At 36.5% G+C, this 26039-nt stretch overlaps 1 protein-coding gene across 2 annotated transcripts in view; it reads right to left on the bottom strand.

Moving 5' to 3' along the window:
• Positions 1-26039, bottom strand: part of DGKH (diacylglycerol kinase eta) — a 148835-nt gene that overhangs the window by 27692 nt on the left and 95104 nt on the right. For both annotated transcript variants that reach the window (XM_084226501.1, XM_084226502.1), the window contains exons 5-17: positions 22269-22373; positions 21813-21945; positions 15115-15221; positions 13893-14018; positions 12603-12705; positions 10749-10911; positions 8231-8339; positions 7800-7939; positions 6136-6220; positions 3688-3773; positions 2180-2279; positions 683-956; positions 94-222 (exon numbers count right to left, since the gene is read on the bottom strand). In XM_084226501.1, the coding sequence (XP_084082627.1) occupies positions 94-222; positions 683-956; positions 2180-2279; positions 3688-3773; positions 6136-6220; positions 7800-7939; positions 8231-8339; positions 10749-10911; positions 12603-12705; positions 13893-14018; positions 15115-15221; positions 21813-21945; positions 22269-22373 (1660 nt within the window). The remainder of the gene's footprint in view (positions 1-93; positions 223-682; positions 957-2179; positions 2280-3687; positions 3774-6135; positions 6221-7799; positions 7940-8230; positions 8340-10748; positions 10912-12602; positions 12706-13892; positions 14019-15114; positions 15222-21812; positions 21946-22268; positions 22374-26039) is intronic.

Genomic DNA, 26039 nt, shown 5'->3' with positions numbered 1-26039 from the left:
AGGATGCTAGTGTTTTTAATTATGGAACCAATCATGCTCCACATGCAATTGTAAGGAGATTGAATATTTCTATTTTCTTCCTAATTTACTCACTTGATGGAGACTCAAGTTCCTTTGTATCTTCCTCTTTTTCCTCTTCTTTGGATTCATCCAATTCTTTGCTGTATTCTACTGGAGACTGGTTCACTTGTTCTTCACTATGAGCATTCTGCTCATCCACAACTGTTATTAAGAGAAAAGACAAAGTCTCAAGGATTCTAAAGAAAAACTGCATACATTGAAATAAGCACTTTTTTTGGTAGCTTTTAGTTTTAAAATATCAACAAAATAGTTCCATCATCAATTCAGTGAAAGAGTCAGTCAATTCTTCACCAGCTGATAAAGATTTGCTGTTAGAAATGTTCATTTTGTAGAGGCTAATAGTTAAAAGAAATGCACCCTTATATGTGCACACACATACATACATAAGTAGTTACACCTGCAGAGTCATCAACATTCAAACAAGTTGCATTTATTTTCCTTGCAGTTTGTAATAAGCACATAATTTTATCCATGTAAGAATATAGAAATCAAATTTTATAATGAAAACTTATTCCAGTTAGACAGACAAAAAACCAAGCAAACAAACATCATTATCCTATCCTATTCTACCAGTCTGGATCAAAATGTTGCTGATGTGTACCTTTTTCTGCTTGTTCAATGATCTGCCTCACAGCCTTCTTCAAGCTGTTTGCTCGGAGCATTAACTGTTGCCTTGGTTTGAAGAGCTTCTGGGAAGACTTTGAGACGCTCTCTGCTAATTGCTCTTTACTTTCAGACAAGGATTCTTCACTTGAGAACTCCTCTGGTTCTTCTTCCACTATGGGGGGAGCAATGCCTGGGAGAATGGGAGCAGCCTGGGCTTCTGTGTGAAGAGCCTGGAGCAATAGGTCCAGCTTTTCATTTAACTCTGAGCACTAAGACAAAGTGGAAAAGACACACACACACATTAAAAAAAAATTAAAAATCAACAGTGAATATGTGAATATTTTCAGGAAATATGGTACCAGATTATATATGAATTTCTTCATATATTTCTTATATATGTAATTTCTTAGGTAAAATCCAAAAAGAGGTTCAACATTTTGGAATATCAGATTATGAGTTGGTCTGCAAGGGCTTTCTGCAGACCCTGTGACACTCAACCAGATTAGATCAATTATAATGCAAACCCCCTACACTTAGATTGAAATAATAGTCCATGCTAAACTCAGCCTGCCCCATAACTGTACAGATTGCATCCTACCTCTCTCCCAATGACTTGCAGCACAGAAAACCACCAGAGGTTTGCCCAGACATGGTTTTTCAGTACCTCAATTTTCAGAGGTATCTATCAGCTGTTAGACTGAGACACATGGGGGTTTTTCTGCAATACAGCTATATATTTATGCAAGTGAGTTGTCACAGAGCAAGTGGCACAAGCCAGAATCAGACACAGTCAAATGCCTCTCCCCAACACTAAGTAATTGTTCTCTCGAGGTACACAGGAAAAGAAAGGATTTTCTGAGCCTGAGAGAAAGAAAACAGTCTCTGGCCTTGGAAGAGTTAAAAAGAAAAATTTATTTTCTAAAACGTGCACTGCATAGAAATGTGAACCACAAATTGCCACTTAGCAAGTACATTTTCTGACTCTGGGATTGCCAAGGATTTTGTTTTCTTCTTTTCTTTTCAGCTCATATAAATTTTGTGTCTCATACCAAATCCTTCTGTTGTTTTCTTTCCCAATGTTTTTGCAACACGCTCTCTGTATTTTGCAGCTTAAACCACTATTTTTAGCATTGTGGTCTGTCTCCCCTTCATTCTCGCAGCATACTCTTCATTACCCCTTTGTTTTCCTGTAGCTAACTTAATCCCTGGAAGTATAACTAATGCAAAAAGAAATCCTTTTATCTCTATGTACGCTACCATGAACTTTATCCCTTATGAAGAAAGAAAGTGTAAACAGTTTAACGAGATCTCAGAGTTTAAAGATGGTTTGGAAATAATTAACTCTACGCAATAGGAAGAGAAAAATTTTGAACCCACTGGTTGAAATGATAGCCAAGCTGGGCATTCTAAAGTAATGTGAAAATTAAACATCCATGAGCTATAAACTTTAAGAATCCAACAACTTTAAACCTGAATGTAGTCATAATCTTACTTTAATGGCCATGGCATCAGCTTCCTCTGCATTTTCCATTGGCTTTTCGTAAGTCTTCCCTATTTTGGCAACAAAGTCCTTTACAGTTTCACATAATATTCTTCAGGTAAAAAAAAAAAAAGGAGAAGGAAGAAATCAAATGAAATTAAACAGATTTGTTTTGAATATTAAATTCTTATGGCAATTTATTTCTATGTACACTGTGATGAATCATTCTTACTGAACTCCATGATCATACTTGCAAATCAGATGACACTCTTTTCCATAGCTTCCTAAACTGAACTGATAAGCTTTACAACAAAAACTCTTTCACTTAAGCCTTGGCATACTTTGCATCCCAGCCTCTTGTCTGAAATAAACATGACTGATTTTGTCCCCTCCCTTGCTAGTACACCTTCCCTAGGAGAGGACTTTGCAAACTTGCATTCCCTTTGGTAACTTCTAATACAGCCATGCAAATTCACATGCAAAGTTGGAGCTTAAAAACCAAGAAGAAATTCTACTGACTTTAAGGAAGCACTTCTTAGATGAAAGCATATGGCCACACACGTCCCATTGCACAGCTCGTGCTTTTGAAGCATATCTGTGCAAACTACAGTGGCTGCAATGAATTTTCACTGTGTAAATCAGAAAATGACTTGGTTCTTGTAACCTGCACTGCAGAGAGACAGCAAACTTACTAATGAAGTGGGGATAATTGCTTAGTACTGTTCATTTGGTTGACATTTTTCTGACAAATTAAACAGATTTAACAAGGTACAGAACCAATTTAGAATCTGGAGTTAATAATATCCTGCAGTTTAATCTTCTATGTGTGCTATGTATAGTTTAAAAATGAAATTTTGTTAACTTGCTTTTACGAGGTAAAAAAAGATGTGATGACATTCAGATGCATTTTAAAGAATTCTATGACCAGTCTTTTGCATATTGCAAAACCTAAGATTTTTTTTCATAGAGCAGGTATACACAGACCAGTTCTGATTTCAGATGATGTCCATGATTTGCCAAATTTCTCTCATTTCAAAATGTTTCAGTTTGGGGGAAAAAAATCCCATTAATGTCCTAGATCAGTATTGATTGAACTGATATAGACAGGACTACAACAAAGCTACCTAGCTAAAGCTCTGCTTCACACTGGTGAAATTGTTTGTCCTCTAAACATATGCTTTACAAAAAATAGCCAAAAGAAATGCAGTGTGAAGGAGATCACATCTATGCATTAGTAACAGTAAGTTTTGTATTTAAGTCATGCACTGATTTGGAATGATTTAACATCATTTTATATTGTGATTATTTTTTAAATTTAGTATTAAGCCATCCATTACAACTGTACCATCTAAAAATTTCACAGAAAAGAACATCCACTCTAAAATATATAAATCAAGATATATTAAGCCAAGACAGTTGGCCATCCATAAGAAAATCAGGCTTAGACAGAATGCTATTATGGTGATGATGTTACACAAGAAATTTATCCCCCACATCGTACATAAAACTGATTGACTCACTTGGCAGATGATATGACAACTGAATGCTGATCAGAATTGAGAATTTTTGCAAGATGAGCAGCAACTGAATCCTCATAAGCAGATATCTGAAAATAGAGAGAAGAGAGACTTCAATTTCTACACATTCCAGCAATTTAACACCAAGTAGTGACTTTAAACACTCAAAAATAGCAGGATTTCCATTTCAGATCTAATACAAGGCCAAGTGTCTGGCAATGAAGATTCTATATGCATACTGTATTTTATGTATCAGATGTTTAATATTCAAAGTTAGACTGCATCTGAGAACTTGATCCACAGTTCTTTTCCTCTTGTAGAGAAAACAGCAAGTTATTTCTAGGCTAAAATCAGTCTGTGAGGCAGAAAAGAATTTACCTTCTCAGATTTATAACAACCTACATTATGATCTAATATCTTTTACTTCTAAAATAAGCAAAGCTTTCCTCAAACAGATTGATCAATAAGAACAAATCTAAAGTCTGCCATTGTAATCTGGAGTTTTTGTTTACTGTCAGGTGGGCTCTCACTTCCCAAGAGCCACAACTGACAAAGACTGCCAAACTGGTATAATGTTATCAAAACCAATCTTCAAGGAGCAAACCATTTAGGGCTTAGTCTTTACAAGAACATTAAAAATTACAAATTACAAAATACTTAGGAAAATATTTGGACTGGATCAAGAATGCATCATCACACAATATATCCTATCTCAAAATAGCTCTGGATGCAGACCTCAATTTTAAATAAATTTTAACAAAATTCCAAATCCAAAGCTAAAAATAAATGCAGTTCTGACAGCTCCACTTAAGAATCTCTTGAAATCCCTCAGCATGCTTTTGTCTTTGATTTTGAGCAGACAGATGTACCACTTCAGTTTTTTCTCCTAAAACCTTCATCGTAGGGCTCTGATATTGAATCAGTTTTTGTTTCAAGGAGAAAACAAAACATAAACATCTGATATGTAAGAATGAACTACTGCTTTTCAAACATCAGTATGAGATTTCTTGAAACCAAGTGGAATCAGTCTCCTGAAACTGCAGGAGGAATGAAAAGGGAAAAGAAAAAAATCAAATATGTACTTCCATTTGCTTTTCAAACTGTGGCATAATTCAACACCTACTATAAGGTTAATTATTATTTTTTCTGAAATAGCCTAACTCAGTAAGCAATGTAAAAATTCCCATTAAAATAGAGATTGAACAGGGTACTCAAAAGCAAATGGTTTTGTCTAACTCAAGTAATGACAGGTAATAAAGCCTACAGAATACATTTGCTAAAAAAGAAGTTTTATATGAGCAAGCAGTTCCTTCCATTTTCAGAAGGGGCTAAAAAAAAGTTTCAAAGCCAGAAATAACTAGTACAAAATGATGATGAAGACACACTTGAAAATTTTAACTCTCTTGAAAAATCAGAGGCGATAAAGCCTTGATCTGCATTTCTGACACCAAGAGCAGAGCTGTGTGCAAAGCAACCCCCTTAAAATCCCAGCCTTTTTGCATCTCTCTATCCAGCAATCCATCAAAGGTTATAACCTCCTTGCCAATTAAAAGAGCCTGAATTATTAAATTGTTCAAGATACTGCTGATTAATTATGGCTTCTCAAGTACTTTTGAGCTACAGTTGATATGCATTAACTTTCTTGGGAATATATTATTTTCTCATTTTCAGTCAGACTTTTCACGCCAATTAATTTGATTAAAGCATCTCCCTCTCTCAAAATTGAAACCTCATCAGCTAGTACAAGCACAAATCTAGTCTGGAAGACAGGCTAAGTTTTTCTTTGATGATACTTAGGATTTTGAGCTCTCCCAATGAACAAGGAGAAGGTTGTGATATCACCTGATCAAATTCAAGCTGCAAAATGCTTCTGTCTTTCTTTAGGAATACAACCCTTGCTTCCAAAATGCTGGGGGCTTTTCTTAATGCTTAATCCAAACTCACCATAGCAGACATTTGCTTTCATATATTAAAAAAATATATTTTAAATATTTATGTATATTATCATAGTATATACATTGTTGTATAGTAACATAGCACTAAATTATACAATTATATACAAACATATATAAAAAATATACTCATATATAAGAATTATCTAAAATACATAGTATTATTGTATTACATAATAATATGACACTAGATTACATTCTTGTTTAACATGCTATATAAACACACTTTCTAATACATATTAAAATATACATATATATTCAGGAGGAAATTTGCAGACAGCTTTCCTGGAAACTCCTTACCTTCATTCTTTCTAGGTAAATAATATAGAACTGGAAATCTTTCTTACTTGAGATGCACAGCAAGAAAAGACCTTAATTCAGTTCAGTTAGCAGATCACAAAACATCTATTTTTCACACAAATACTTCAATTATGCCTATTGTCATCCTAGATGCTCCAAGTTAAGTACACCAAACAACAAAACAAAAGTTAAAGTGCACCTGGCACTCCTCTGACTCTTCTGCAGTCACAGGAAGAATAGAAGGCTTTGCTGGTAATTTCAGTTCATATGACATTATACTCCACCTGAAAGAAACATAAGTTTCCAGACTGTTAGTTTTACATTCTCTCCACTATTATTAACAAAAAAAAAAAAATTCATTGTATACCATACCCCAGAATATCTATGCATAAAAAAAACAGCTTAATTTGTAGTTGCAAACTATATGGGTAAAATAATTACAGAGATTAAAATAGAGATTAAAGGTTATAATTTGTTTCATTACTCAGATTATTTTTTAGTGACTTGATTATCAGTCTCATCTGTGAAAAACTCATGGGACATTCAATATAGGGCATAAAGATTTTCTGGAAGAAAACATTCATATCATAAAAGAATTTGTGCAAACATACTGCAGAAGTCAAAGGAAACTAGACATCTAGACTAGATTTTTCACCTAAAGAAAAATCTTTAAGGTGACACTAGCTTTCCATTTCAACTAGAGGAGGCAGGCATGAAAACAAAGCAAATGATGAAGTGTCTTCCTTGATGTATATATATTTTTTTTTGTGTTGTTCAGGACAGCACCTGACAGCACAGTATGAAAGCACTGATAGCAAAAACATTCTTCAAAGCCTGCTGAAAAGGGACAAGTAATCACTGTAGATGGGCCTTAGGAGCAAGTCCACTGAAATTAGACCAAAAAATGAAACAGAGTATGTTTTCACTACAGAAAAGGGGAAATATGATTTAATCTACAAGTTTTTCAGAATCTGAGGATCAGTTACAAGCATTTCTCTACATACTTTGCTGTAAAGCAATCAAGTAGTCTGCAAAAAACCTTAAAATAAAAAAAGGCTTTTTTCTCTATTTCATAAAACTAGCCTGAAGTAAAATCCCTTATGATGACATTGAAGTGTTTGTAACTAGAGCAAGAAAAGAAACATTCAGGAGAGATAGGAATAGCATAAGAAATACTTCTCTCAAAAGCAATGCTAGACTTCCATTGGAACAACATGATCACTGTCATCTCTGAGTTTTACTTTTTTTAATGGGGTTTCTGCCTTCCTTTATGGATGAAAATTACACGAAACAAGGAGTGGGAAGGTCTTGGTTTTTTTACTAAGAAACTGCCTCAAACAGAAATATTAGTCATGGATCCAATTAGCCTAGCATCTTGTCAACAGCTGATGCCTCAGGAAAGGGTGAAAGCACACAAGGTGAGTTTTCCCCGCAACCAAGGACAGAGAGCTCAGGTGTTTTCTAAATAAAGAAGCTACCATTAATGGTGTTTAATGAGCACGCATGGAGTCCATAAAATTGCTCAAATCAGTTTTGAATCTACACAATTTCTTAATGCTCACAACTTCTTGTAACAGGCAGTTATGCAGCTCCTTCAGCCATACAACAAGCTGTCAACTCTTGCACATGTTTGGACAGCACACTTCCTAGTTCCATCCACCACTCATCCCTCTGACTCTTCAGATTAAAAGGCAGGCTAAAGAGCTGCCCCCATCACAATTGCAGCTTCCTTCATGATTAAGACCTGCACTCAAAAAACAAATCCATTGAACACCAAGTCTCTAAGATGGATTTTACACCATCAGAAACTCAAATACAATTTAAATCTCACAGTAAGTGATGCATATGCACTTTTAGGTTTACCTGTCTAACATTTTCGTGCTGGCTCGTTCTAGTTTTTCCAAAATCTGAGGAAGTTGCGTATCATCATCACAGGATCCTCCCCAGCCAAGGACACGAGCAAGGTCATTTCCAGTACCAAGGGGTAACACTCCTAACTGACACTGAAACACAACACAGGAACAAATCTACTATTGAAAACTAGAAAGAAAATACAAGTGGTTACAAATGCTTGTTATTTCAATCAACAAATGTTGATTTCATAGCTGATGTCTAAAGCCTGTAAGTCAAGTTACAACTCATCCTGTTTATAACAGTGAAAACTTTCATTAAACAGTAACTATTGAGTTTGCCCCATACACTGAGACACAACAAAGAACCAATTCAAGGAAAAGGTAAGCACACAAAATTAAGCCTAGTCAGTCTAAGCAAGGAAAGTAAATGTGCACACTTGCCTGCTTGTGCAAGCTGAGCTTATCAATTTCTGACAAGACCCAGCCCACGCTTCCATCGCCACCACAAACAAGGATCCTGAAGTTGTCAAACTTCTGAAATAACCGCAAACTGCAGGGAAAATGCAGAGTTAGTTACATCCATTAGCAAGAGAGCAGTGACATTCATTAGCAATTGTTACAAGAAAATATTGTGCACAGCATCTTTATAATCCTTTTATTGTTGTGGGATATGGGGATACAACCATCTACTTAATTAACGTATCTGCAGCCCATCTGTTGCTGTATATTGCACTTATACTGACATTTCTGATAAATAACATGCCAAGTTATTCTTTAAAAAAATCTCTTGATATTGTTTTCAGGATTTTATAAGTCTGATTTTATTGATTTTATTAATATTTTTTAAAAATCAAATTTAAGTGATAAAAATGCAACTGCTCCATGCTTCTCACTTCAGCCAGAAGCATAATGCACCACTGGGGATTTTTCACGAGAAGAGGGTAAGACAAAATGACAGGATGTGTTCCACAATACAAGTGGGCTTTTGTGGGCACAGGGCTAACTAAATGCAAGGATCTTTTAAGCAATTCTTACACACAAGAGAATCACAACAATGTAAGACAAATAATACAAGTATTTAATATTATATCCTTAAAGCCATATGATGCTTTCACTTCCTATTGCTCTTCCTCCTGTACTCTGACTTTTAACAGCTTCATAATAAAACACTTGGACAGTACAGAGAAGGAGGACAAGAGAGACAGAAAATGCAGAAGGGTAAGACAGAGGAAAGGGGAATGAGATGTGAAGAAGCAGGCAAAAGGTAAAAAATAACAGGGAGTTAAACTGAAAAAAAAAAAGAAAAAGAGAAAAAAATTGGAAAGTATAAACTCATAAAATACTAACAACAAAGATATTTGGTTTTAATGCATGTTATTTTCCAGAATATGTATAATTTCTGAACCATTTTAAAAAAGTAACATATCAAGATCATAATTTTTTGAAGCATTTATATTTTTTCTAGAGAAAATAATGTCACTTGAATACAATAGGCACATAACTAGTCAGAACAAAGAAGCAGATATTTAAGGGGGAAAAATGTTTATACCAGACCAATTCATCTTATCCTGAGAAAAAGGAGAAAACCACTAGCAATACACTGTCTCATAGCATGCACCTCTGCTTTTTAGATCAACTAGGAAAAAAGAAGACATCAGTGTGACCTGATGGAATAACTGCTAAGGATCTCTCCTTGGAAACTGTTTGGGAGAAGTACTTAAAAGCACCTGACATGAACTGCAATTTCTGTGCAAAATCAAAGTGAGCCACCTCAGCCATGGCAGAACTATATGAAGGAAGAGAACTTGCAAACATATTTTTCATACTGTGTCCTTTCAAACACTGTCTAATCAATTAAGACAAATGCTATATGTGATTATAATTACATGTACAAAATTCTAGCTAAAAGTCACTTGGATTCAGCTCAGATTATCAGGGATATCATGAAAAGAATATTACAACTCAGAGTCATTATGATGTGTCCATAAGAGAGTACTAATTATTATAATCCACAGCTGCAATCAATTGTATTATTTACGCACTGCTTGAACTGGATTTTTGTGGATTTGCTCCATCTACTTTTTATCGTTAAGTATAATTCTGCATATTTAAGAGTACAAAAATTAGTGCTTCTAGTTGCTATAACTGATAGTATTAGGCCATTTAATCACATCACTATGTCTGAGTGGAATTGAGTCAGGCAACAGAAATATGGGCACAAATTTATTCTTCATTAATGTGCAAAGATGACTGAGTTGTGGCCACCACTATGCAAATTTCATCGCTATCTCACCAACAATCAACCCTTAGATTTTGGGGAGAAATGCCTGGTGGTTTTAATTGTGTTCTTGCTCCAAACTCTTTGGGATGGTCATTTTCTTGACTATTTCCATAGGTGGCATAACCTATATTTTGGACATACTTTTCAGGTGAAAAATTTTTCATATACTTGTCCATTAACCCACTGCAGACCCCCTGCTGACATTTGTGTTCAGAATTTTAAAAGATACAGAGCACATTTAGACAATAGTCTTATTCCATAGCTACACATAAAAAGGCCAGAGGAATATCAGAATTATGCATGTGAAATGGAAGAAAAGCACCTGGGCAACTGTGCATAAAGGCAAAATCAAAGTCGCTGTGACACAGGAAAACATCTGCACATTTGTAAGTTTTGAGCCTTACCGGTAAACAGAAGTCAAAGCTAGCCAAGAGTTTTGGGTTTGAATTTTTGAGCTTTTCTAGAAGGAAAATGTTATCCTACAAACCCTTCACACACCGGAATTTATCTTGAAATTCTGTTGTCTCTTAGATTTTAATTAGGAAGTCAGAGTAGATATTGGTGATGGAATTATAGCAACAAGGGGATATAACACTATAAAGCAGGGGGAGCACAACACTATACTTTGCACCTAATTCCCTTGTGGAAAGGCTTGCTCAAGGTTTCCAAGGTCATTACCCTAAGTGAGGTCCTCCATTCATTAAATCGAAGACCTGAGCTGGATTTAACGACTGTTTGAATCGACGAAGAAACTTTACTCCCTGATTGTCTCCACTCTTTGAGTTAACAAAAACTAAAAGAGGACTGGCACAGGATGGCGGGCATGTGGCTTTCCAGAAACCTGTAAACATAGTTAGAAAGAACGAAATAAATAAGGTTTCCTAATATGAACAACACAAAAAGAAATCATGGGAAAGAGGAAGATAGGGATGAAGGACAAAAGGAGTACATTTTTTCATGCATAATGTAAATCTAAACTGAGTATTAGACCTGCAAGGAAAACATAATTATACAAGATTTACCAGTTCTTTTTTTGTATATTTGTTTCTGGTATTTTCAGTGCCTAGATTCAGTAAAATCCTGAAGACAATAGCTTTATTGTTTTTCAACTGCTATTAACCTTTTAAAATACTTCTTAAGGCTCACCTTCACAGACTATTATCACATAATTGAATATATATTTCAGTTACAAGTGTTTGGTTTTCAATCTTATTTTGCTTTAGCTTTACTGGGTTGAACTGGATCATTCATGTCTGTATGAGCTTTTTAAGAGTACTCACAGATTTTAAAATTTACTTGTACTCAGCTCCTCCCAGGTGAGACTTCACGTAAAAGCCTTTTTTTCAGACTGAGGTTATACTCTTCAGTATAACAGAATCACTAAACAACAGAAGACCTTCAGCTGTGATTCAAAGCTTACTAAAGCCAGTGCAGGTCTTAACTAATTACAGCAGGCTCACTACAAGGTCCTAAGTCAGAAGGACTAAAGGACACTATTGTCACTAACACGACCAGTCCATGGAGGTAATGGTTTCCCAGCAACACTCCAAAATCAGGCATCACATGTACAGGTTTTGACATTTGTCTCCAGCAGTATTAAAATGATTATGTTGTTTTCAATTACTAAAAAAATACTAAAGCTACAAATAAAAAAATTCATTATGGGATGCTAATTTAATTCCACATTATCATAATGTCTAATTTCAAATAAGGTTTGATTAATTAATTTAAATGCCAAGAAAACTAATTTCACATATTGAACCATCTTCATGGCATGAGCAATAAATGACAGCGTGATGTCTAAGACACCACAAAGCAAATAAATAGAGTGAATATAGACAGCATACACAATCACTTTTACTAACTTCACGTAGCAAAATTCATTTAATTGCGTTCACGGGGTTGGTCTACTTTACCATTGTCACAAACTATAAAATTAAAGTAGTTAAGATTTTCTGATACTTCTTTTTTAAATCCACTCTCTGCCTTGAAGTGTAGTCTCCTGCTGTTGTGTCTCTATCCTGGACCACCAAAAAGCAGATCTGAGTTTTGAGCATTTGTTGGGTTTTATCTGTGCGTTGCGGGATTTTTACACTACTTGTCTTTAAAAAAAATAAATTAGAGAAGCTATGGAAGCAATTCCTCTCTTAAGCCTGGTAAAGTAGTTGTTGGATCTGAGCTGTTCAGCTTTCTCTGCATAATGCAAAATTATCAAAAATCTGAGAACTCACAGAAGGAGTGGTGTATGCTAGGCTGGCATCAGCCCACTTCATCTGAGGATTCTGATCATTCATTTGAAATGTTTCTAAGGGTCGTAGGTAAAATGGAAGAAAATTTCTGCTGGGGCAACTTTAAAAAAGATGCCAGTAGAATAACTCTCTAAAAGCTGACACAGAAAATTATACCTCTCTCTAAATTTGCAGACTGCATTCACCTGCTCAGCAGAAGGATTTTAGCCTTGTATATTTGCAAGGATCTCAATAGGCACTGGAATTCCAGAGGTACCACTGAACACACCACAGTACTACGTACCATCAGAGTCTATACTGTTTAGTGCTGTTGGAGGGATGATGGATACCTTACACTGGCCAAGTGGACATTTACGAGGGTACAGATCTTTACAGGCCGTGTGAACCTGCAAAAGAAACAAAAAATTATTTTCCTTCAGCAGAATTTTGAGGTGAAAATACAACTGATTCTGTGCTATCTATGTAACAAAAATGGACTCATATTTAACATTTAGGTGTAGAGGGAAAAGGAGTCAGACTAGGAAAAAACCCAAATGTTCAACCACAGAGCTTTGTTACTAATTCAACAAAACATTGCTTCAGAGAACTTCATCTTCAACTACCCCTATAGCAGATAAGAATCATCCTTTCAAGGGAATCACTTGCCTCCATCCACAAGGAAGGAAGAAGCAAGCTCCCAGCATCTGTGCTGATGGCAGCAGGCTAAACAATAGCTCTGAACCTGCCTGGTCCATTGGGGCCGTTCTGGAAGACATATCTGCATTAAAGCTAGCACACCTACCAAGCCAGACCCATCTCCCAAAGTTGGGTCGCACAAACTCCATACTGCAAAGGTCTTTTCCACAGATATTGGAAAGAGAGGCACATGCAGAGGTGGCTGCATTTCACCTAAATTTCAAGTCACCTCTGGAGATGCCAATCATTTTCTATGGCTCATTCACAGAGCCTTAGACACCTATATGACAGATGTGTCAACAATAAATAAACTGCTAACTTGCATAAGAAACCCACCTTTTTAGACAAGTTGATACAATTAAGAGAAAACTATATATTGCGGAAACAGCAGTAGTGAGTCAGAGAATTTTAATCAGCAACCTACAGATTGCCCTGAAGTAGAGAAAGTCAAGATTTTGCCCTAATAAACTCAATACTACATTAATATTAATAAATATTACATATTATTAAAATATGAATAGAGCAATATCTACAATAAAAATATAAGAAAGCAACATATGATTATTAGGCATAAGGAACAGGCACCTGACCATTCTGTTAACAGCTAGAAGAAAGCAGAGAAAACACATTGGAGAAAGCTGCATCTGTGGGTCTATTTAAAATCCATTGTGCAAGTAGGCTGTTATTAAAGAAAAGCTGCATCTGTGGGTGTATTTAAAATCCATTGTGCAAGTAGGACAGTCATCAGAAATTTTGAATGCTACAGAGACCTGAGTTTGCAGAAGCTGCCTGCTCCTACTTAATCCAAAAGCAGGTTGTGGAATGACAGAACAAAACTAATGGCAAGCAGTAAAGCTGTCAAACTGGGAGATGCTTGGATGTGGCTCAGCACACCTACCATAGCTTTACACCAAAGGCACTTCCAATCCTGCAGGCGCAGAACACTGCCACAAGTCTTGTCGCAGACGGCGCATTTGGCACTGACGGGCAGGTTTCCCTCTAACCACTGGTGAGGCATCGCTATCTGTGGAGAAGGAGTCATTAGAGTTAAGTACCCAGAAAGAGAAATTAAAGGCTTTTGTCTCTCAAATACAGGTGGATTTAAACTATTTCTCATTGCTGTACCCTTTCATCAAAGAAGCAGGTATGCTGGTCAGCCAGGATAAGGGACACTGATGCTCTGAAGGCAACTGCAATGAATGGACCACTCTGGTGTTCCACATGCTAGGCAGAAAACATTACACCTGAAGAAGGGAGACCTATCTCACTCATGGCAGCAATAAACCATAACACAATGGGGCAGTTAAGTCCAGAGACTGCCATACAAAAAGGTTCCCACTCAGTTATGTTTACTACATGACACAAACCAATTAAAAATACCTAAAATTCATACAAATAGGCAGGACAGCAGAATTCCTCTGTGGCTTCACTTACCCACTCACCATGGCTGGTAAGTCACGGCTCTCTAAAGCAGTCCCAAATGCAGTGCAAAGCTTTACTCAGTGCACTCTTTGTCCCATTAATACCATGGGCAACTCAGGACACTCAGGTGTTCAACTTAGTATCAGCCTTCTAAGAAGAAGCTTCACACCAGTGGTTCATACACAGCTGTGTTTGTAAAAATAGTCCATTTATCACAATCAACCTCTCAAAGGCTTTTGTTGTTTCTCCTGCTAATTTTAAAATTCCTGCATTCATCACCAAAATCCCCTCCCAATTCAGTGAATTCCAAACGGGCCTCCTGGGGAACTGCTTCAGGGAAAGAGGACAAAAAATACATTGCCAAAACAGCATGGTAACAGTGCAAAACACCACCTTTGCTTAAGAGCAGTAGGAACTTCTGGGAGCAATTCTCCAGCTGCAGAGTTTCTCCGCATGCGGCCTTTAAAACCTTGTAATACATCTGCAATCTAGTGCCCACAGTTGCTAGACTTGTCTTGTGAGATAGGAATGCAACTTTTGTTCTAAATACCACGTTAATCTTTGAACAGTGTTCAGGAAAATAGCCACCTACCATTAACTTCAATGGGTCACATGGGAATATTTCTGTGGTTGGGCTTTTTTTTTTTCCTAAAGAAGAAAAAGCTTTGGAAAATACTGTAAATATGAATAGCACTTACACCATCTTCATCTTCAATGATGTCTTTTCCAATTGAGGCTAATGTAGTCCATTTGCAGTTATTTGTTGCTCGGACAGCACATCTTTTATGTGCTTTAAACTTACACACTGCAAGACACAGATAAACATATATATCCTGTGTTATTTGCTGTATTTCAGTGATACGCACCTTTCAAAAAATTAAACATGGATATCCCATAAAATAGCCAAGTAGGTATCACTTAGTGTTGCACACATGACACAAAACAACTAAAAGAAAATTCAGTTCATAATCACTCCAGCTTTAACTCTCTAAACCGGGTTTAACTGTTTAGCTGTAGCCCATGCGAAATGTGCCCTGAAACCCACTTTGGTCCCCATTTTTCAGGTGTAAGGTACAATATATCTTGAACTATGGGTTTGCCTTTTCCATTTCTCTGGTAACATTACGCAGATATCTGACTTAAATTTTCAAGAAGTCATGGGAGACTATTTTACAAAAGTATTTTGAATCAGGAGCTCTGTTTCTTTGCTCAAAAGATGCATTTGGGGCACCACGCTGGGCCTATTTTTCTCAGAACATGAGAAAATGAAGGGTTTGCGTGGTGATATTTTTATTCAGGATACTGGGGATTACAAAATTTTCCAAGAGCCTGTATCACGTCAGGAAGAACCTTACTTTTTACTGCATTCTTTATTAAAAGTCTGCTGATTGGAATACCCAGCACAAGTGTGCAGCTAGGCAGACACTCTGACAACCTAACAACTACTTGAATTTTGTTCAACTCAATTAATATGCCTAGCTAATGATACCGTATTAGACCAAACAGACTGATGCACCCAAACCGTGGGTATTTCTTCTACTGGAAGTGCATGATGTAATTCTATTTAGAGTGCATTATATAAATTATTTTGGCAAAGACCATTAAAGGCTTATGAGAACTAGCCAGTAGATCAGAAGTAGTAGTCTCTTTTCAAACAAATATTTGACAGGAAATTATCAAGGCTTTGGCCCATCGCTTATCTACCATTAAAAAACATTAAGCCATGGTACAAAATGTCTTGTGAATAATAAATTTTCCATTTTAATTCCACTGATCCATTGCCAGATCAATTTAAAAAGTGAATTGAGACTATGTAAGCAACATCTCAGTTTGAGAGCAATCCTCACTGTTCTGGGAGATGTGTGAAAGTAAGTGCTCAGCTCTCACTTTCTTACTTTCTAGAAAGAAAGAGAAGGAAAGAAAACAAAGAGAGTTACTGTTTTTACAGTAACTCTCCCCGTCATTTCAAAAAGCAGCATTCATAAAATCATAGAATTTTTTGGGTTGATAGAGACATTTAAAGATCATTAAGTTCCAACCGACCCTGCTGTGGGCTGTGACATCTTTTACTAGACCAGGTTGCTCAGAGCTCCATCCAGCCTGGTCTTGAACTTTTCCAGGGATGGAGTGTTCATGACTTCTCTGAGCAACCAGTATCTCGCCATCATTACAGTAAAAAATTTTTCCTACCATCTAATCTCTGCCTACTCTCAGTTTGAAGCCATTTCCCCTTGTCCTGTCTCTACACGTCATTGTAAAAAGTGTGTCTCCATCTTTCTTGCAGGCTCCCTCCAGGTACTGGAAAGCTGCAATTACATCATTCCAAAGCCTTCTTTTTTCCAGGCTGAATAATCCGAATTCTCTCAGCCTTCCCTCATTGGAGAGGTGCTCCAGCCCTCTGATCATCTCCACAGTACTCCTATGGACTCACTCAAATAGGTCAATGGCCCCCAGCCTAAGAAAGGCATGGACTTGTTGGAGCACGACCAACACAGACTCAAAGCATGCAAATATCCCATAACTGTCAACTAACAGGGTCGACTCACTTTTTCTAAACAGCTCAGCATCACATTGTGTGTTTGCCAACCTAAGCTGGTTCCAAACATCTAATGAAGCTAGCTCTCACAGAAGCACAGAAATAAAGGCTGTATTTTCAAGTGATGGACCATGAGCAGTTTTCACCATCTGCATGTTTCAGAGAAGATATGCCACTGAATTCAGCTTCCTACTCATAAATGATAAGCACTTGCTGTGCCACACAGATCAAAATACAACAAATCAGGGATGAGGGGGAATAGAAAATTATAAATTACAAAGTAATAGAATGTTCAAATCCTACTGAGCTATGATTGAACTTGATCTTAGGAACCCTCTATTCAGCTCCTTTCCCAACAAGACAAGGACAAAATCAATCCCAGGCTCTGAAGAACTGCAGTAAGCCACTCTATAGATAGCAAGCGACAGGTAATGTTTGCTTTGTAAGTACTATAAATAACCTACCAACCAAATTTCAGATCAGACTCTTTGGGTCACCCTTCCTGCAACCTCAGTATTATGAAACAACAATTTATGTTAGTCTAAACATTAACTATTACCAATAACAATAACCTTAAGACACAGATGCAACTTGTAAGCAAAGAAAGGAAAATTTTGAATCAAACCACAATATTAGTTACCACTATGACCTAATTTCTTTTGCCTCAGATTACACTGAATCCCATTCATGAATCAGTCTGATACATGAAATCTTTTGGAAAATATGCAGACATATGGCTAGACATCAACTGCCATTACTTCGTCAATGAAAGCTAAAACACAAGGAAAGTTAGGTTACTCAGGAAACCTAACATTGCAATATAGTTTCTGAATGCAGGTGTGCAGTTGTTGGTTGTGTGACCACACACTTTTAGAGAACAGGACCTTCAATCACTGCATGTAATGGATGGTTCTCAACAAGTATGGGGTCGTGCCCTACTCTGCTTCATAGTAATTTTCAACACATATTTGCCTTATTGACCAAAAGCTAATGTAATAATGATTTTCAGCCATCAATATTAAATTCTTCCTGACCTTTTAAAATAATAATAATAATAATAATAATAATAATAATAATAATAATAATAATAATAATGATGATGATGATGATGCTGTTGTGCCCAGTACTACTACTACTACAACAATTAAGACTTGTTTTCAATACTGTATATCTTCAAAGCATCAGGGACGTCAGAATAGCTTCAACTGATTTTTGCAGCGATAGAAAACGGCATTTCTGTGGTACAGGTTGCCGGTTATAAAGAATGCACCACTACTGCTTTGATCAAAAATCTTATTTAAATGTTTTCCCCAGCATCACAGAAGGGCACATGTGATATGAAGTCACAGAACTGTTTTCTACTACTCCTTCATTCTTTAACAACAAACATCCCTTCCATTTCTTGCTGCTTCATTCACTATTTTCTCTCCAGACTGTGCAGAAAATATGGCAAAAGCATCAGAGGCAATGACTGTGCAAGTAGTGCCCATACAATTCCCTGGGCAATGGATAAGAACAACAGGGTTTTGTGGGTAAAACCCCACAATCATAATGGAAAAAGACAGAGTGCACTTGCAGTGCATTTGCAGAGGTAATTTAATCCCAGTATTTTCTTACTGATTGACTTCATCATCCTAAAGTGTTCTTACAACAATGTGCGATTCATCACAGGAGAATGCAGTTTAAGAGAGAGGTTTCTCCCACTCATTACTATACTTGATATTCAACAATCAAGATCCTGTAATGATAAACAAAATGCTTCATGAAAAAAAAAAAAATTGAGAATAATCATAAACACAGTGTTCCACTGGCAATGAGTTAGATAGAAATGCAGTATTGATGCAGAGTAACTGAGGTTACAGAGCTCTGGAAGAGTTTCTGTAGATAATGATAAATCATTCTTTAAGCTTCTTTGCCTAAACTCTGCGGAGCATAAAAACCAAAACCCTTTCTTGATTCAGCTGATTCGGAATAATTCCTAAAGCAAGGCACAGAGATCATAATTACTCTGTCCTAGTAAAGACTGGATGAACATTGCAGAGATCAGTCCTTTAGCTAGAGCAACACAACACAGAGACCACATTGGAAAAGTAGATTATCTTTTGAGAGGACAAAAGAAAGACCTGTTGGAAGAACAGCATTGCACCTCAAAGGAGAGTCTGATTAATTTTTTTTAGAAGTCAATTTCTTGTTGAGCAGTAGTAAGAATGAAGTCTGGTTTGTTATAACTTACATCTTGAGATTGATATACATATCAGTTCTTTGACTTCTAAAAAAGGTGCAAGTTCACACTAGTCTTTTACCTAGCAAAGGTATCAATCTACCATCTTTTTCTACACTGCTTTCCACAGGTCTTAGAGTGTCTTCAGGGTGGCCTGCAATTAATTTGGCCAACCTTTGCAAAAGGCTGCTGGGATGGAAAGTGCCCTGAAGAAAAAGTCACCCATCATCTCCAAAATAAATGCAGCTTGATTTGTGGTCACACTTTAAAAAAAGCAGTTGTGCAGGAAAACAGCAATTTTAAGAGAATAAAATATTATAGGACAACTAAACTATCAAAAGCTGTAAGATATCAGCAATGGGGTTTATTTTTACCTATAGTTAAGAATCAGACCTCGAGAATCAGATCCCAAAGACTCTAAGGTACTCTCAAGACAACTTGGTGTGCCAGTAACCCAACCCACTAACAGGAGGAAGAGCTCAAATATCTCTTGAAAGAGCCTCCCATGCTTTTCAATACAAAGCATAATAGCATAGCCTGGGATCAATGACCACGCTAATAATTGAATTTTGTATAGATATAAATGGATTCCCAGTATAAAGCAGCGCTGGAGGTTTGAAAAGCCAGGCATGAATATTTAAACAGGTTTTTAAAATTATGTAATGGGGAAAAGCAGCACAGAACAAGTCTGGGGAATGTTAAGACTCCAAACTTTCCAGATTGTCGTCTCAAACTGTATAGACTGCTAATACAGGTAAGATAAAGAAATAAATGCATTAGAAGTGCACACAGCAGAAGCAAGTATCAAACAAAAATGACTTTTTAGATGAAGAAATTAAGGATGATGGGTTTTAACATGTATACATAATTGCAGAGAAAGTATAAAGTGTTACAGTAAAAGAGTCAAACGTCAAATTATTTAGATTAGATATATAACTAAAGATCTTATTTTATTTAAAAAGTAAGAAAATAGATATAAAATAGAATCTCAGAAGTTAGAGGAGGTTAACTTATTAATAGACAAAAGAATATCACAGTATCTACATATAAAACATTCCAGGTCATACTTGATTATGAAACTGTGGAACAGTGAAAGGAAATCCAAATCACTTTCACAAGCTACTTTTAAAAACTGGCATCATAAATGTGGATAAATGTAGCATTAGTTTGTCATTAGTTATACCGAAAGGTGGCAAACTCCAAATCTGGAAATTATGGGAACTTCCCTAATGCAAAGTTAATGCCAACACCCTGTATATTAAAAACATACTTATAAGCAAAATTAGACACTGGAAAAACATTGAACGGTGAACTACAGACATTAACATTGATAATTTTCAATAAATTACCCTTTTAAAGTAGCTGTACTATTAACTTAAGAATGGATAAATTCTGTATGAAAGTCATTCCTTTCCTTTGCCCAAGCAAACATAACTGTATTTGTACACAGAGGCAATACAACTGCATTTTAGTTGAGCACATGATACTTCCATCTGTCAATATCAGACATTGAGAATATTATAATTGCCTTTAAACTGTCCAAAGGACTTATTCACAGTGGAAAACATACACCAGAGAGGCTGGAAGTAACCATGCTACTTCTAATTTCTACAAAACAGGTTTGTCCTGTTCCTTGGCAACTGCACCATCAGCTGCATTAAAAGCACGGACGATTTAGGACAACAAGTTAATGTCCCTTTGTAAGATTTCCTTAATACATATTATTATCCTCAAGTATTATAACAGCATCAATAACAGAAATGCATTTGCTGTTGGGTTACATACATCCAAAGAAATCAAATTATGAATGGTGTTACTGTAACTCTTTTCTGGGCAGTCAGCTATTTTTGTAATTAAATATCTCTACATTTCATATATCTCATAAGGTCACACAAATGCTTTATTTTCTGCTGTCTCCTAATGCAAGCAGACTTGTTACACTTTTCCACAGAACTTGCAGGAATAAAAAATAAGCTGTTTCAGGCATACTGTAATTATTTGTTAATTAAATATAATTTCTAGCTAAATGCTGAAGTTTTAGCCACATTTCCTTTTTCTTTGTGCTGGATTTCCCCTGCTGAACCATCAAATGCAGTTATCTACATCTCTACCCCCTCACAGCATGAGAGAATTTTTAAAGCAGTAAATCAGTGTGTACTGCAGGATTGGGCAGCAGCAATAGAGAAAACAAGAACTGGAGGTCAAGGGTTGTAACACCTTGTTCAGTGTTAAAAATGCTTTTAGATTTGGGGCAGAAAATACCACCATGTTTTTGGGGTTTTTTTCTGAGAAATGCTGATTCTGCAAACCAGTAAGACTATTTGGTTCCACATTTTTGATGTGCAAATCAAATAAATCCTATCTTTTCTTGCAAACCCTCTACCCTGTACACTCCAAACTGGTTGCTGCACCAGAGAGAAGTGCTCTATTCTGAACACTGAAAAAGGCACCTGGAGCAACAGGAAGGTGAGGCGGATCATTAGCAGTCCCTGTGCCCGGAGGAGGGTCACTCTCATGTAGAGTTTTCTCCCTTCAGGCTCTTTTGTTACTCATTTTCAGGATCATTACTCATGCTGAACTTGCAGCCATCTGTCTACACACATAGCATGATAACCAAGGGGAAGCAATCATTATTTTACCTTCACAAGACAGGCCGTGAGAAGTGACTCCAGAGAGGCTCTCTCTGCACACGTTACAGAAGGTGGGTCGGGCGTGGGAGCAGGCGTACCAGTTATGCATCCCTGAGAAATGTTCCACATTAAACTGTGCGGTCTAGTAAAGGAGAAGTTAAGACAAATTTGCAAGTACAGAACACAGCTACGGTGACTGACATTACGCACGGTTCCATATTACAGGGGACGACAGTGAAATGCTCCCCAAAAGGATTTTCCAAAGGGTATTTAGCCTGCTCTCCCTCCAAAATTCCAAATCGAAGTGTGATAATAAGCTCTTGTTTTGTGAAGTTCTTAAGGTGAAGCTTCACTCTGACATTAGACACACTTTTCACACTACTCCAGTTCCGTGTCCTGCTTGATCTGTTGAGCCAGAACAGGTTGCACCAAGAACAGGTTGCACCAAGAGGGATGTCAGCTTACCTCATAGTGTTCTCTGGACTGAACGGACTTCAGAGAGCTTATCCAGTCCTCCATTTCTTTTCTGTTCTCAGCACACAATATTAGCCTCCTAAATGGAGTGATTATCTGAAAAAGATAACACATCCTGATTAATCCAGATAGTAAATCATGACAGGCTACGATATTTAATGTACTCTTCCCCGTGAGATGATGCAAAAGGATGACACACCCTACAAGGCAAGATCCTAAACACTTGAAAATATTTTCTTTAATGCACTGCCAGCAACAAAAGAGTTTTCCTTTTACAGTTCCCAAGTTTCAAATAAGGCTTTGGTACAGGTCTCTGGAATCTACATTGATCATTACCCCTTCTCAGCTCTTTGTCTATTCACTGAGATTCAAATGCCCAAATGGCAGGCAATGAAATGCTAAAACAGCCATTCTGTAAATTACTATTTGACTAAGACTGCAATCCTATTTCATAACTGCATCATAGCAACTGCAAGGTCCATTCCAATTGCTAGAAACAAAAACATATCAAAATCAAATGCCTGAAAGTCTTAAACAACCACAAAAGCTGTCATCACATTTCACTATCCTGTATATTGATAATATATTTACACAAATTTATACACACAAAAATTTAAACCAGCACTTTTATATCCAACTATATCAGCTCATTAAAAGAACACATACAAATCTTTATAAAAAGGCACAGAGAACAAAAGCAAATAGTTGAAATCATATCCTACTAGGACAATCGAATGAATTCCTGGAACAAGTTGATGCTGGGAATTTTTCAGTGGTCTAGAACTAAATTCTAGAAATCTTAAAATACTGTATCAAGGAGGTTCAGAGTACAAGCTGCTCTCCCCTCTCCCTAAACAGTAGAAAAATAATCAAAATAACAAGAAGGCAGCAGAAACTATCAGCTAACTCCCACTGAAATTATTTTGAGTACTGCATTAAAATAGACAAAGCAGTTACTTATATGGCAAAGAATTTAAAACAAGTACAAGAAAATAAGGAAAGTTATTTGTTTTGTTGTAGAAAGTCTGAAAAATAAAATTCTTTATCAGTATTATGCATTAACCTATTGCATAGTATGTACCACCAACACTTGCAAATTAAATAAAACAGAGAAAGGACCACCAAAAAATCATAATTCTGAGTATTCTTTCAAATGCTACAAGCTAGACATTACAGCATTTGCACAACATTAGTAAACATTTGTCTACAGCTGCAGTTACTTACCCAGTCCCTGCCGTAAATTGTCTCTAGCCTTGATTTGTCCTATCCACTCCTTCATTAAACTGAGCTGCACTTTAACATCTCTCAGAGGCGACGTAACTGAAGTGCAGCAGGCTGCAAGTCACATGGAGGGGAGGCAAAAACGCTTTGGGCTTGCCTTTTTTTTTTTTTTAATGTACTCACTTCACATGGAAGGGAATAGTTTCTTTGTTTTCTGTTTCTTTCAATCTTGCTTAAGCTATTTAATAAGGTTTATTAGCAGGTCTCCATGGCTTTTCCTAAAGAACAGTTTATGCAAAGAGCAATGCTTCTCTCATTAGTTTGGAGCCAAACAGACGCTTTATTACTTCAAAATGTTTTTCGAGGCCAGGTCATCCAATGAAGCCAAGAAAAGTCATTAAATCATAATATAACCCTGGCTCCAACAACAATCAGCATTCTGCTGAAATTTCCAGGTTTCAGTGGACACAGAAATCTTATTTGGGAAAATACAAGCCACAGATTATTTCCTATTATATAGCACGAGATTATAATACAGATTAAATGATGATAAATCCACCCAAGACTCGGCACATTATGTCCACCCTGCTGCCACAGTTATTACTGATTCTAACCGGTAACCAGACGTTGTGAAATGCCATTAAGAAACAACAGCTGCATTTATTGCTGAAAACTCCTGCCTAATCTTGATCTTTTCAAGTAATACCTAGACATATATTACTCCTGTCTTCAATAGTACTGATCACAATCCACTGTGCATCCCTCCGCCCTTTGCCCACTCTGAAATTAAGGCCTTGGTTCAGCTGCTCACACCCAGTTACCCAGTGCCAATGAAGACACCCTTTGGTAGCAAAGGTTTTTGCAGGGGAAGGGTAAGTATGACAGAGGACCAGAACAGTAGCTATAAATAACCCAAGGTGGGACACCAAATTTCCTCTCAAAATGCCCTGCACAGCCATTTATTGGCAATCGAATCACACCACCAAACACTGCTAACCAATGCAGGTAAACACACCAGAAATTCATATACTCCAGCTCCTTACCAAAATCAGAGTGCAAAAAACTTAATAAAGTTTACAGCATTGCAGCAGTCTAACAGCTCAATAGAATACTCTCAATCACATGAATACAGGATCAATTATTATTGCTGTGATAATAAAGTGGGAAGTTGGAAGATGTACATATTTGTATGTACAATTAATCTACATATTCTCTTTGATTTACATATTTGTAACAACAAACTCCAAGAAGGTTCACAGTAACAAGAAAAAAGACAAAATGCATTACATGCAAGATGTATCATCAATGCTTGAATTTTTTTAATAAAATAAAATAAAATAGGAACTAAGAAGCCCATTTAGCTTCTCATCTATTTCAGTCTAAAAAATCATGGAGAAAATCTACTCTCATAATTTTTTAGATATTTCATGTAACATAAGGACTCAGGGAGCCAAGGAAAATGTTAGCAAACAACAAGTGTTTTTCTCTAAATGCAAAGCATTCTTTAGACTTGAAAAGTATTCCCAAAGGATGCTGTGGAGACAAAAAGTAAAAATGTCCAAAAAGGAATTTGAAAAATTCATCATAAATAAATGCCTCATATACTATGAAAGACAATATCTGAAATCTTCAACTTATCAGGTCTTCAAAAGTCCAGCCATGAGACAATGTTGGGAAGTGACTCAAGGGTAAGAATCACTGCTGTTTCTACTTCATTCTTTAGTATCTGCTACTATTATTATTATACATTGATTCAACTTGATTTTACAAGCTTTACACTAGCTCAGTATAGCTTTTCTTGTTTATCCTCAATTGAGATTGACTTCCTAAACCTTCTTATTTGCATTTATACAGATGGCATACTTTCTTCTGAATGCTTACACAATCCTATGATTAACTAAGTGGGATGTTTGAAGTTCATTCACTAAGACAACTGAATCTGTATACAGACATAATAAAAATTAAATGGATGTAACAGAGCTCAAAACAATTTTCCTGCCATGTAAATTTGAATTTAACTAGTAATTTTATCTCATTGAATGTATTCATATTCATCCCTCTATATTCTCTTCTACTGACCCAAGTCAGCACCTTTTCCTCAATTACCTATTACCTTTTTGATCTTCACTGCTCCAAATATTACTATTTGTATATTGCTCTGAAAATGCTCAACTCTCGGAAGGAAGGAAGGAAGGAAGGAAGGAAGGAAGGAAGGAAGGAAGGAAGGAAGGAAGGAAGGAAGGAAGGAAGGAAGGAAGGAAGGAAGGAAGGAAGGAAGGAAGGAAGGAAGGAAGGAAGGAAAGCCCTATAAGACAATGCAAAAGAAGTGTTACAGGAACCACTGGGAGATCACCAAGGTAACATAAGAATAAGAACACTCTTAAGTCTTGAAGGAACTTAGGTGCCAACAGTTCACATGCTGACAAAGCAGGAGACAAATCACAAAAGATGAAGACAGTCAAGAGGTCTTAAAACATAAATAAGATTACCTTCCTTTGAAACTTTCCACCATTGTCAAGTAGCCAAGAAGTCACTGCTGAT

Source organism: Fringilla coelebs (assembly GCF_963513975.1).
Source record: "Fringilla coelebs genome assembly, chromosome: 2".
Lineage (NCBI taxonomy): Eukaryota > Metazoa > Chordata > Aves > Passeriformes > Fringillidae > Fringilla > Fringilla coelebs.
This window is presented reverse-complemented; position numbering and strand designations above follow the sequence as displayed.